This window comes from Anabas testudineus, chromosome 18, assembly GCF_900324465.2.
Source record: "Anabas testudineus chromosome 18, fAnaTes1.2, whole genome shotgun sequence".
In the NCBI taxonomy this organism is placed as follows: Eukaryota; Metazoa; Chordata; class Actinopteri; order Anabantiformes; family Anabantidae; genus Anabas; species Anabas testudineus.
In genome coordinates, this window is record NC_046627.1 from 30,431,401 (window position 1) to 30,444,874 (window position 13,474).

General features: G+C 38.8%; 1 protein-coding gene across 1 annotated transcript; it reads left to right on the forward strand.

Annotated features, from left to right (window-relative positions):
* The first annotated feature begins 1,803 nt into the window (after positions 1 to 1,803).
* LOC113157877 (SH3 domain and tetratricopeptide repeat-containing protein 1) lies at positions 1,804 to 13,184 on the forward strand. Its single transcript, XM_026353523.2, has 19 exons — positions 1,804 to 1,927; positions 2,232 to 2,303; positions 3,304 to 3,434; positions 3,803 to 3,908; positions 4,031 to 4,171; positions 5,453 to 5,651; positions 5,792 to 5,868; positions 6,349 to 6,544; positions 6,639 to 6,769; positions 7,020 to 7,064; positions 7,138 to 8,496; positions 9,163 to 9,303; positions 9,392 to 9,613; positions 9,731 to 9,911; positions 10,092 to 10,242; positions 10,623 to 10,745; positions 10,974 to 11,124; positions 11,642 to 11,838; positions 12,548 to 13,184. The coding sequence occupies exons 1-19, from the start codon at positions 1,819 to 1,821 to the stop codon at positions 12,782 to 12,784; spliced, it is 3,969 nt and encodes a 1,322-aa protein (XP_026209308.1). The 5' UTR covers positions 1,804 to 1,818; the 3' UTR covers positions 12,785 to 13,184.
* Positions 13,185 to 13,474: the final 290 nt, after the last annotated feature.

Here is a 13,474-nt window from a genome sequence, read left to right on the forward strand (position 1 = left end):
GTGACAACTTGTTTGCAGCGATGACTAATTTCAGCAGAGTTGAGCCCAGTTTTCATTGCGCCCTCTGAAGTTTACAACATGAAACGAGCTGTAACAATTTGAGCAATGCTACCGTGCTCCTTTTAAAAAATACACCATTTATGATGGCTTAGGTTTAGTAAGTTCTGTCTTGTCTTGTTGTGATAAATACCCCTAGTTGCCGTTGCCTTAGTTTTTGAAAAAATGCAGTTACAAATGTTAATAAGTCAATAATTAACTATTCTAACACTTAACTGTGTTTATAAATTGTTGACTAATAGTGATTGATTAATAGTGGTCCATATGCTCCATATATCAATCATTTTCATGTTTACTACACAGTGCATCTTATTTTTGACTGATGTTAAATTATCAGTTTATTAATTAATTATTTTAGAGCAATATTAACTTCTCAGTGAAATACTCCTGATAGGCCTAAGAAGTGTCTGCAGGGATTCTTTCAAGCTGCAAACTGCCTTAGTAAACTTTGTGCATGAGGTAGTGCAATCCAGGCTTCTGAATAAAGCCACTCAACTTGCTGCTGCTCTAAGCCCATTGCTTTGAGCACACAAATACAAATCTTAGATGAGTATTAACAGTTTTATCAGCTCAGGTTTTATCAGCTTTCTTGTGATTTCTTATTATTTTTTTATCATCAACATTATATTATTCAAAGCATTTTAGAAATGGGCTTACTCAGCTATATGTAGTCCAATATTTCGAGGATGCAGTCCTTGATAAGTTAGTGTGTTATACTACTAGGTCTTTCTATTAATGTGGTCTAATAATAGGCCTATATATGTATTGGTCTCAGTGAGCTTAAAAATCACACAGTTATATAACTTTTCCAAAAATTAATAGTATTCTTAGCTGTAAAAATCTGTGCATACAGTGAATTTCATTGACTCATACCTCTGTGACCTCGACAGATGATTTTATGAAAGGATATAACAGCCAGTTTCTACAATGCAACCATGCCAGTTTCATATTCTAAAGATGGTTGACAAAATCTTTGAGTCATCTGACAGTCATTGTGTGTAATAAAAATGTAATAAAAAGAAGATTTTATATGACACATTACGAATGTGCTTTATTTCTGTGTTAAGAAGGACATAGAACTTGTGCTTGCCTTCCTGTGATTGTCTGTTTTTCTGCTGTTATAAATTCCTGAGTGGTGATCCAGGTTCAGAGCAGCTCTTCACTGACAGACAGGGCTGACAGGATGAAAGGAAATGCTGAGTCTGTTCCTGGGATGTTTGAAGGAAAACACACACTCTGGATTAGTGAACCGAAATCCACACAGTCTAACGGGGGGTAGGGGTGAATCTCACAAACATGCCATTTTTTATGTGAATATAGCATAGATGAGTAAAAGTTATTCAGTAACAAAATTATACCGATAAGAGTTGGTAACATAAACTTTAGTAAAGAATCAAGTTAATGAGAGTAAAACAGGACATTAAGTGAACAGCCCTTCAAATTAATAGTATTACCCTAGCTTATAGGCTAGACCATTTGCATATTTTATTTCAAATAGATAATCTGCAAATTTGTGAATTTTATATTTCCTGATAAAAGATGTGTTATATATATTTTCTTTTAATCTAAATCTCAATATTTCCTAATTAAGAGGAACATTCAATACTCTAAAGCCCGTGCACACATTCACCACTAAGGCTTTTGTCGGCATGACATTTATTTTGAAAAGAGCCAGCAGGACAGTGACTGTGGTCAGCTTGACAGCCCTGCTTGTTGACCTGAGAGGAGAAAAGTTGACCGCTACACTGTGGTTCATTAGACATGTCAGCCACGTTGGACCGAGACGCCAGGAGCCACAAGCACCAGAGAACTGTCTCTGAAGACGGTCAGCAGCTTCTGGAGGAGGCGGACAAGTCCCACAGCAGGACAGGTAGGCTGACTGGATTCATATTCTAATACTACTACTGCACAGCACCATCTGGTAAATGGCCCATTTGTCATTTAGCTCTTTTCTATCTATTTTTGTATTCCTTCTACGTGAGAGCTGTCTACTTTTACTTGCTCTTTTTACTTGAGTATTTGTTTTACTACCTCAGGTTGCTTCCCATCCACCTTCACATGAATCTGTTAGGTGGCATTGCCTTGTATTTGCGCCGCACCTAAAACCTTATGAGACACTTCCTGAGTGTGGTTATTTGGGTGACTTCAGCTCTGCTCTCTAATGTTTGCAACAGTGCGTAGTTTGTCCAGAGATGCTTCAGGTCTGAAGAGAACTCTGTCAACATGTGAGGAAAACTTCCCAACAGGTAACTGTGGTTTGCTGGTTGACACTAATTAAAGGCAGATTTGAGTGATAGATTATATACAGTACTTGCAGTAACTAAGTTAGTGATGTCTTCAGAATACTGAGCGTGATAATGGTCAGTACATTTCACAGTGTCCCCTCTTTTAGATTTGTTAAGAGAAAACACTGATGGAATTAACCACAAAATATTATAGTGCTACTGTCTGTGAGTCATGAGAGCAAGCACACTGCAACACTGAGGGGACCTCAGTGAAAAATCATGTGAGACTATTTAAAGTGGTTTATACCTTGAACCTGTAAAGTCACTCATTAATCTGTGAGGAGGTCACTTAGCGTCTTCACTGACTGAAATTACTGAATAGGTTTACAGTGCAGGTTTGTGACAGTAACATACAACACCCTTCATCTCATCGAATCAATGGTAATATTGAGAATTGGTGATCGGAAATTATGAGGTGAAAACATTCGGCTGTTTGGTTTCATGAGCTATGTATATATTAACTATATTCTATATTACTGTTACTATTACTGTACTAAGCATATATTTTGCATATATAAAGTAAAGTAAAGAAGAGAAACTGAAGAGAAAGGGACAGGAACTACATTGGTGTCATCCTGCATCTATTAATATAGCTGTGTAAGTGTAACAATCTGGGGGAAAGACGACCATCTCAGTAACACTCCATCAGTCACCCAACCTGACGCTAGGGTGACAGTTCACCTTAGAGTGACAATGAACCGAATCAAAGAGCCAAAATAGACAGAAAGTAGCTTTCTCTTTCTGTCCGTCAAAGTCCACTCACACACAAAGAAACTCTGAATTAGGGGTGTTAATACTTTTAGAAATACGTTTGTAAAAGAGAGATTTAAAGTTTCAGATGTTAAAAATTGACATGTATGCCAATACTTATATGATGGTGATGAGCTACCTTTGTAAATAAACTGATCTTTAAAATAAAATCATTGGGCATAGATTGAACTAAACTTTGGTGTCTCTCTAGTTCTGCCAGTTCAGCTGGATGTGGTCAGGGGTCCTGAACGTCTTCCGGCAGATGAGGAGTCAAAGGAAATGTTGAAAGGGAAACTGCGCATTTTGCAAGTTGACAGTGTCGAGCTCAACGCTCTTTTTACAGTAAAGCTGACATACACACACTTTTGTCTATCAATAGTTGTTAGGACACCTAATGACAAGACATGCATCCACACATACCTGGCTAGCACATAAGCAAAGAAAAAAAATGTTTACTTCCTACAGAAGCTTTACCTGAATTACTGACAGAATGAATGAATAAATTCATGAATAAATGGGGGTAAAAACATGGGACATTCTTTTTTGAGTTCATAACAAGTTGAACATTACCAGACAGCATTGTGAGAAAATCAGATGTATTTTTGGACTCATGGCTCCTTTTAATATTGTGAATTAATAGATAAATATTTTCTCATTTTCTGCACAAAATAATGCAGATTTGTCTACTTTTGCCTTTTCTCTGTCTACAGGAGTTGTGTGCTCACGTCCTCTCAATTAACAGTGAAGAAAAGGTTATTTTTTTGACATTCCAAACATTTGAGGAGATATGGAAGTTCACCACTTATTACACAGTTGGTATGTTCGCAATACATTTTTGAAATAATTTGTCAAAAACATCTTTGCAATATTTAACACTATTTTAAAGTTAATTAACTATGCAGAATGTCTACTTTATACTAACACTTTCCTACTCTCAGGTTTGTTGAGTCAGTGCATGGAGAATTTCTTGTTAGATCAGAAGTTCTGGCTCAATACTTTGGAGGAGGACATTGCCATTGAAGTTTCCTGTCAGGAAGAAACACTTAACCTCATCTACAAAGGCATGCTCATGCAAGAAGGTAGGTGATGGAATGTAAACTGCTCGAGAAAATAAAAATGATGTTGCAGGTTAGTCCATTTTGCTGAAATTTGCCTGCAGCAACTAGGCCCTGACAACATCAGTGCATGCTCCTAATGAAACGACAGATGGTGTCCTGGGAGTATCTCCTCTTAGATGTAGACCAGGGCATCACTGAGCTCCAGACAGTCTGAGGTGCAACCTGGCAGCGTCGCTTGGACCGAAACATAATTCTATTGTATTCAATTCCTATCATTCTCCAGGAACTGCGTGCATACTCTTGCTACATCGTTGTTCACCAGGAGGAACTCAGGCACCCAGCGTAGGGTCTGACACTGGGTCCCAGGGTTTCATCCTGATACCTATTGGCACTAAGAGTGCCGTTGTCTAGCCTGTAGATGTCTGTGCATCCCTCCACTGATGTGCCTCCCTAGATCATGCTGAACAGTGTTATAGGCAGCATAATGTTCTCCATGGCCTCACTAGACCCTTTACTCTCTGTCACATGCGCTCAGGATGAAGCTGCTCTAGTCAGTGAAAAGCACAGGGCACCATTAGCAGACTGGCGAATCTGGTGTTCTATGGTAAATGTCAATCAAGCTCCATGGTGCCGGGCATTGAGGCCATGGTTCACCAAAGGATGTTGGGCCCTTAGGCCACCTTCATGAAGTCTTTGTTTGGTCAGAGACATTCACACCAGTACTCTGGCAATGCCCATTCTGTTCCTCCTTGCACAAAGGAGCGGATACCGGCCCTGCTAATGGATTAAGGACCTTCTACAGCCATGTCTAGCTCTCCTAGAGTAACTAACAGTGTCCTAGAATCTCCTCCATGCTCTTGAGACTGGGAAACACAGCTAACCTTCTGCCATTGGCACATAGTGATGTGCCATCCTGGCAAAGTTAGACTGCCTGTGCAGTCTCTGCAGGGTCTAGGTATCACCTCATGCTAACAGTAGCAACACTGAGCCTCTACTTGTAAAACCATTCCTGTTTTAGGGGTTGTCTCATTGTTGCCCCTCTAGTACGCCTGTTCATTAACACTAAAGCAGCTGAAAATGATTAACAACCCCCTCTGCTATTGACCAGATCAGTATTCTAGTAATTTAATTGACTTGATCTGATTAAAAAGTGTTCCTCATAATCAGAATATGTGTCCTCTTTAGAAAGGTTTCTATAAAATGTTGAATGAATTTGTATAAATTGTGAGAGATGATGACATTAGCAGCATTACAGACACACACACACGCACACACATACAAAATGTTGTTCTCTGTCCTCAGGCTCACTGTTTGCTAGATGTAGTGCCAATCAGATGTTTGATAGCTCCACTTTTGGGGGAGACCTGTACCTGGAGCAGGGAGACATAGCCCAGTTTGAACCTCCATTCCTGGGCTCAGGTTGGACTGTTCTGTGTCTTGCTGATGGAGCCAGAGGCACTGCACCCAAACCTGCACTGGAGCCAGTAATTCCCTTTCATCAGTGAGTCCCTTCTACACATTAAGTTGACTAGACAATAAAACATATAGTGTCATTCAAAAAATAGTAACCAGCTTAACTGTCCTGTGATTATACGATAGGAAAGAGTTTGTCCATGATCACATGACCCTATCTTTTCACAGATGGTGTCTCAAATCGTGTGCAGAGAGCATTTTAGTTGGTCATGGGAAATCATCCTGTGACTTCCCTTTGCAGTTTGGTAAGTATGGTAAATTTTATTGAGCACAGAGGTTCATCCAGAAGTAATTTCAGAAACATAAATTAATTACAACTTAACTACTGTGTTATGTAAACATGTATATTCTCAAGTGTAGTGTACCTTGTGTTAATATTCATAATCTAGTGATAACACATATTGTACACATATACATACTCTACTGTTTAAATTATGTGAACAAGCCGAAATTAATTGAAAATTCAACTACTATTAGTTTACAGTATAAGGAACATTAAGTTCAATTAAGATATCAAGTTCCTAAACTGATTTTGTACTTTGAACTAAATCTTTGTCTATATAACAGCACATTGTCTGTAGGTGAGTGATGATGTGATCTCAGTTATAATTTCGACATAATGTACTAAAGACAGTTAAAAGCCTTACTGAGAAAATATGTAGTCTCATTCAATCACTTTCACTTTCAATCACTGCTAATGGTGCCATTTATATTCTCCTATTCAGCCAGAGGAACCTGTCTGGCCACTGTGGAGTATGATGCTAAAGGCCCAGATGAGCTGAGCTTGGCACCAGGTGATCGCATCATCATTGTGGGATTTCTTGTGTCTTGTTTTGATTGGTTCACAGGGAGGAAGGCGGCTACAGGTGAAGTGGGTTTGGTCAAGACAAACTTAGTGAAACCATCCAGTGACATTTACAAGTGAGCGCATCAATTATATTGTTATGAATTTTAACAAATCACACATTCATTTATTTTAACATAACTGGATGTTGTACTTCTGTCACCATTCCAGCTCAGAAGATATTTTTTTGGAAGTGGAGGATGGCAGGTTCTTCAGTGTGCAAGAGGACAGAGTCATAGAGGAAACCATTTCCTTATTGAAAATGAAAGCTCAAAATGATACTGGTCATATCTATAAATTGGGTGAGAGATTTTAACAATGTCCCATTACCAACTTGTATATTAAAAAACTGTGTATTTGTATGTTTTTCTTTGTACTTGCTACTGCAACACCAGAATTTCCCCTTTGTGATTAATAAAGTATCTATCTATCTATCTATCTATGAACAAAGTCATTTGTAACTTGTATTATTTGTGTGATTTAATTACCAGTTGTTGAAATTTGAAGAAGTTATCACATTTAATTTCTTGCACTTCTTGTTTTCAATCTCAGATATTATCAGTTATCAAGACCACAGTCACAAAGAGAAAAAAACATGTAAGTACTGCCACTCAAATGTAACTGTTTTTAATTTAAGATTGTCGCTTTTCATATACATTTTCCTTTACAGATGGCTTGTCAGGTAAAGGCGAAACTCAACATACTGACCTGAAGAGAAACATTCAGAGGATCCTTGGTCAAGGGAAAAACTTGTCAGCATCACCCGATTCCACTGTGAACATGAACAGTAGTCTAGGGCACTCAGACTTGCCCACTGAGGCTAAAGACCCAAGTCCTCCTTGTTTCACTGTTCACCCAGTTGTGAAAGGAAACAGCACTGAGAACTTCATGCCTCTCTTCTCTTTTTTGGAAGGACGGGACTATAAAGTAGAATTTGGCATCCTGTACAGACTGAGTTCTGAACTCATTGATTCTTCTATTTTCTCTGGTCACTCTGATGAGGACGAGCTAATTGCCTTTCTGGGAGTTGCTAGGGAAACAGCCAGGAAGAAGAGACTCTTGTGGTCACAGACTCGTTTGTGCTTCCTGTTGGGTAAGCTTTGTCTTGGGAGGTCAAAGTTTAGCCAGGCCCGGGTTTACTTTGAGGAAGCCCTTAGTGTTCCACGAGAAAACTTCACAGATCTCAGGCTGCTGGCCAGCATCTACTCCAACCTAACTGCAATATATCTTTTGCAGAAATACACTGAAAACTTCTTTGCTCTGTCAGAGCGACTTATAGCCTTGCTATTGGGGATCCCAGACTGTCTAGTAAGCTTAGAGGACAACTCTGTTCTTAAATACATCCTCAAGAAAGCTGTTCTGTCCCACAACAAGAAGGCAGAGGCACGAGCTTGTTATCTATTGGCAAAGCACCATTGGGCTCGTACAGAGGCGGCTCAATCTGTCCCTTATATTGAGAGACTACTGGTTCTTAATGCTGAAGCTCAAAGAACATGGAGCTTCCCTCTTAGTCATGGTTACCTGACCCTGGGAAGGCTCTACAGTGATCTCTGTCTTCCTCACCTCAGTGTCAGTTCAGCCAGGAGAGCTTCTCTGCTGCCGTCCGCCACACTGAGCGAGTGTCTCAGCAGCATGGTTCTAGTGCTGGACAATGTCAACAAACTAAATAGGATGGAGGAGCAGAAAGCTTCTATTCCACCGCAAGTGGCTCCATTTTTATATCAAGCCCTCTCTTTTACCAAGGTCAAAGAACAAGGAAGGGACCAATACCATGTTTTGAGTCATCAGCTCACTGTTTGTCTCTGCCAACTGTTTAACAAGCACAAAATGGTTGCACATGCTATCAGTCAAATGCATAATCTCATCAACAAAAGTCCACCTAATGTCCCCATCACTGTCACAGAAGAAAACAGTATCCTCATCTGGCTGGCATGGCTACATATTGAAAACAACCAGCCCAGTGTTGCTTTAGATATACTGGACTTGGTCCTGTCTGCCATGCCAGAACACTGCACAACCCCTCAGGAAGGTCAGTGAGTTTCTATGGTTACATACAATTGTGAATCAGAAACCAACAGATGTTAATGAAACATCTTGCAGACAAGTAGCAGTAAAGAATGATCAGCAGCATACTAAGTAACAAACTCAGGCACAAAGTTTTATGGAGTAGTTAAAAAAAATTTGCTCACAGAACAATGGTTTTACACTATTAAGACAACATTTTACCCAGTTACTGTGGAAAAAACAGATTGTTTTCTGAGAAAACAAGCAAATGTACTTATAGTTGATAATTTTATGAATAAGTTACTTGTATCAATAAAATTTAAAATGTATGTTAAATAATTCCTATTCCAAATTCCTATTTTCCTAATTGTGACAAATATTAATGTAATAATATGAACATTTCAAACTTGTTTCACATTTTTCACTTTTCATTACAGTTGTCATCAGATTACCAATTAATATCAAAGTGTAAAACATATTTTGCACTGTTTGGTTGCAGCCTCATTGTGGATCAGTTACTGGGTATTTATTATGCAATTAGCAGACTAATCTTCTCATTTCATCCTCAGACAGAAAGTGATGTAAATCTATTGTTGAAAAACAATATGGATTGTGAATTAACTAGACAAACCTGAACCACAACAGCATATATCAGAAATGTTGAAGTAAACGGTTTTAATTACTGATGAAGGTGTGGTCCTCAACATGCGCGGTGTGGCACTTCGACGTATGGGTGATTTCCAGAGGGCAGCAGAGAGCTACCAGACAGCTGTTGACATCTGCCAGGAATATAACGACCTGCCAAACTGTGCTGTAGCTCAAGCTAATTTAGGTAGGACAGTATACACTTTATGACACTTGGTTTTTCTGGTGGACATTCATGATTTTTGATTACTTTTTCCTTTTTCATCTTCACAAAGGGCTGTTGTGTTTGAAGGCTGGTGCTAAAAACCTAGCACACAGGCACTTGACTGAGGCTGTGCAGGTCTTCTCAGAGCTGGATGAGGAAGGTCATGGTGCAAACTTCATCACAGTGCTGCTCGAGCTAGGGCAGCTCTATGTGAAGCAACAGCAGCTGCATTATGGGAAAGGATGCTATGAGTGGGCTCTGTTGCTGGCTATCAGTGCCAATCTATTAGACTGTAAGTGTGTAAGTCATACATGTTGTGTTTTTTAATCTGAGATAATGTCGTAGTTATTTTTATATATATTCTTTGCTCTTTTCAATGATCTGAAAATTGTTGACCATTCACTGCCAGGCCAACTCACTGCGATCAGAAAACTGTGCCATCTGTATACGTACGAGAGTCCAGACCAGGCCCACTGTATCATCTACAGCCAGCAACAGGTTCAGCTGCTGAGACGCACAGGAGACAGGGGACAGGAGGGAGATGTACTAGAAGCCATCAGTCAGCTCTGCCTAACTCTGGGCACAGAAAAGTGTGTTTGTGTGTGTGTTCTAATCTAATCTAATGGACACTTATTTGTGTACAGTGTGACAAATACATAAACTTGTTATCAACAGAGAACTATAATACAGCATGTTGAAAATGAAATGATCCCATCAAGGATGTCAATGATGGGAAGCAATAGGGCTAATATAGGTTTGAAATTTCACAGGGCGTACCGGGCAGCTCTCGACTACACTAAGAGCAGTCTGGCTATATTCATTGACCTGGGTTTCAAAGAGAAGGAGGCATACGGGTGGCTGCAGGCTGGGAAAATCTACCATCTGCTGGGTCAGACTGAACTGGTGGACCTCTATGTTCAGGTCTGAAAATACCTGGGATCACAGCTTTTTAATTTGTTTTAGTGGCAAGACAATGTATTTAACTATCAATGCTCAACTATAAACTATGGTGTGTATGAAGACATTTAAAATGCTTATACTGTATCTTATATGTTTTTTTAAGTCATTGAATTTTTCTTCCCCTTGATAAGTGTGTTTGAATACTAACTTTTATTTGAAGGGATTACAGGATAAATCTCAGTGCTCAGAAGGTGAACTGAACACATTTGAAAGTATTTCTTCAAATTGTGTTTTTTTTCTTCAAAAAGTTTTTTTTTTTTATTCTTTAAACTAAAACTCACAAATTTCAATCATGAAATGTGTTACAATCAAAACCTATTTTATGTTGATGTCATTGTCAGGTAGCTCAGGATGTCGCTCTGAGCACAGGAGACACTAAGTTCACCCTGAAGCTTTTGGAAGCTGCAGGAGACATTTTCTTCAACAGCTGTCAGGGCAGAGACAAGGCGATCACCTTTTACAGGGTATAGTCTGAATTAAACCTGGTCAATGTGACAAGTTTACTCGATTCTCATTGCTGCCATTATTATTCCAGGCCCCTCATAGACTACAATGCTTGGTAAATTAAATCTCCATAAATTCTACTGCATTTATTGATGATTCATCAACTGTTTATATTAATACTTAAGGAGGTGGTGGAAGTTGTAGTAAGCTTTTTAACATTCTGTGTCTGTGTTTCATTTATCACATAGGACCGTGCTTTGCCCATTGCAGTGAAGAGCCGCTGTGTTCGTACCAGACTAAGACTGTGTAATAAACTGACTGAAGTGACGCTCAATCTCAAGCTATATAGAGAAGCTATTGAATTTGCTAAGACTGCGATGGACATCAGTATGACTCTAGGTATGAAGAACCAACTCCAGCACACGTTAACATACACCTATGTTTATGTTATTGAAACCTAGACTTACTGCATTGCAGTTGTATGCCAACCAGGGAATTTGCAATTTACTTGGCATATCTGACAACACTTATATTCTTAGAAGTTTATGCTTGACTTCATGTTTGTCCCAGATGTAATGAAATTCCCAACAGGTGTTTCTAAGATATAGCATTGGCAAGAAAGGGACATATACTGTGTTAGGTCACAACAACCTTTGACCTTTCACACAGTCAATTCATTCTTGAGTCTAAGTGGATGCTTGTGCCAAAGAAATTTCCATGAGACATTCTTGAGGTATCACGTTCTCCAGAAAGTGCATACATATGCATTTTAGGCCACAGTTCTATTTTGTTTGAATCCCATGCTGTTGTCTGTATGTATGCACTAAATCTCCACTAAAGACTTGTGCGGAACATTGAAATTCTAGCACTAAATAACATTTAGGGTCTTCCTATTTGTGTTTGGTTTTACTAACAGGTGAGCATCTGAATGAGCGTGTGGCCTACCATCGCCTGGCCTCTCTGTACCACTTTGTGGACCAGCATGAACTGGCTGAACACTATTACCTGAAGACCCTGACGCTATGCCCTACACCTTTGGAGTTTGATGAGGAAACACTCTACTATGTCAGAGTCTACCAGAGACTAGGAGACATCCTTTTCTACAATCTGAAGGTTAGAGATAACAGATCAAACATGTTTGTACTGGATATTTTAAACAACTGAAATTATGTGAATCTGAAGTTTATTCCAACAACTAAAACAGTGTAATACTTTGCCTTTTGTTGATCACAGGAACTACTTTATGCACAAAAAGTTCCTCTTAATTTACAAGCCAGTTTAATATTAGTTTACCAATTTATTTTATTTTCTATGTTAACTCAGATCTAATCTTAATAGATTTTTGTTATAGCTAGTTTCCAAAACCCAAATTTTGTTCCTCTGCCATGTTGATAATTGCTTTTTCTGATGGCCCCAAAGCTATTGGGGAACTTTTCAGTGCTGAATATTGCAGACATAAACAAACATAAAACTATGTGCATGCAGGCAGAAACTGGAACTGCACTGGATTGTACATTACAAAACCAGCCTTGATACATTTCAAATATATTAATTTGTAAGCACAAATATTTAGTCACAATGCACTCTTTGCCTGAACAGCCCTTAGGCCTTTTCAAGAAAAGTTTCTATTTGAAAAAAATCACAACAAAAAAAACATAAATTAAGGCTATCCCAATACAACGAAACATCCAGTTTCGGACAGTGGGTTACACACACTCCTGCACAGAGCAGGCAGGAGAGGGTGCATCAATTTCATTCTTAGAAAAAACTGCAAGAAGTGATGGTAATGTAATACATATACATTTAGCTATTTTCTCCACAGGACCCATTTGATGCTGCTGGCTACTACCACTTGGCTCTGGCTGCAGCAATTGATCTGGGCAACAAGAGGTCTCAGCTGCAACTGTGCACACGCCTTGCCACCATCTATCACAACTTCCTCATAAACCGGGAGCTCTCACTCTTCTTCTACCAAAAAGCAAGAGGATTTGCTGCAGAGCTCAACGTGAGAAGGATTAACATCTCTCCAGATCAGCAGTATAGCAGCACATCACAGTAGTATTGCTTTCACAAGGAAAATATTTAGAGAAATGTTTTCTGTTTTTGGTTTTGTTAAAGAAAAATAATGTTTCCTGAGAAGCCAGTTTGTGTATCCACGATCACCATTTTTATTATGTGCCCTATATTCAACATATTAAATTCATTATTATTATGTTCATGAGTCTACAGAAGGTAAAACATTGAACAAGCAGGGTGTCTGTGGCAGGACGCAGCAAAGGAAGCTGTTGCTTATTAAAAATAATCTTGCTGTACACCTGAAGTTTGTCAAAGAGCATATTGACAAAATGTTTTGTGGACTGATGAAACTAAGAATACTTTTTTTTGGAAAGAACACTCAGCACTACATCTGGCATAAAAAGGGTACTGCATATGATTGCTACTGTACTGCAATGCTAAGGGCATACTTTTTCCACTATTACTATGAGGTATGAGACATAAAAGATCAGAATTCATTTTTCTTTTGTTTATTTTAAGCACACTATATTTGTTAATACTCTTGACTTAGATGAAGATCATATCACACTTCATGACAAATTAATGCAATAAACCATCACATTCCAAAAGGTTCACATACTTTTTCTTGCTTCTGGTAATTATGTTCTCGATCAGATCAGATGATGTTATTTGGGTAAGTGCTGGAGGAGCAGCCAGAGCAACCACATAACTACACTAAAAACTGTAAGCAAGC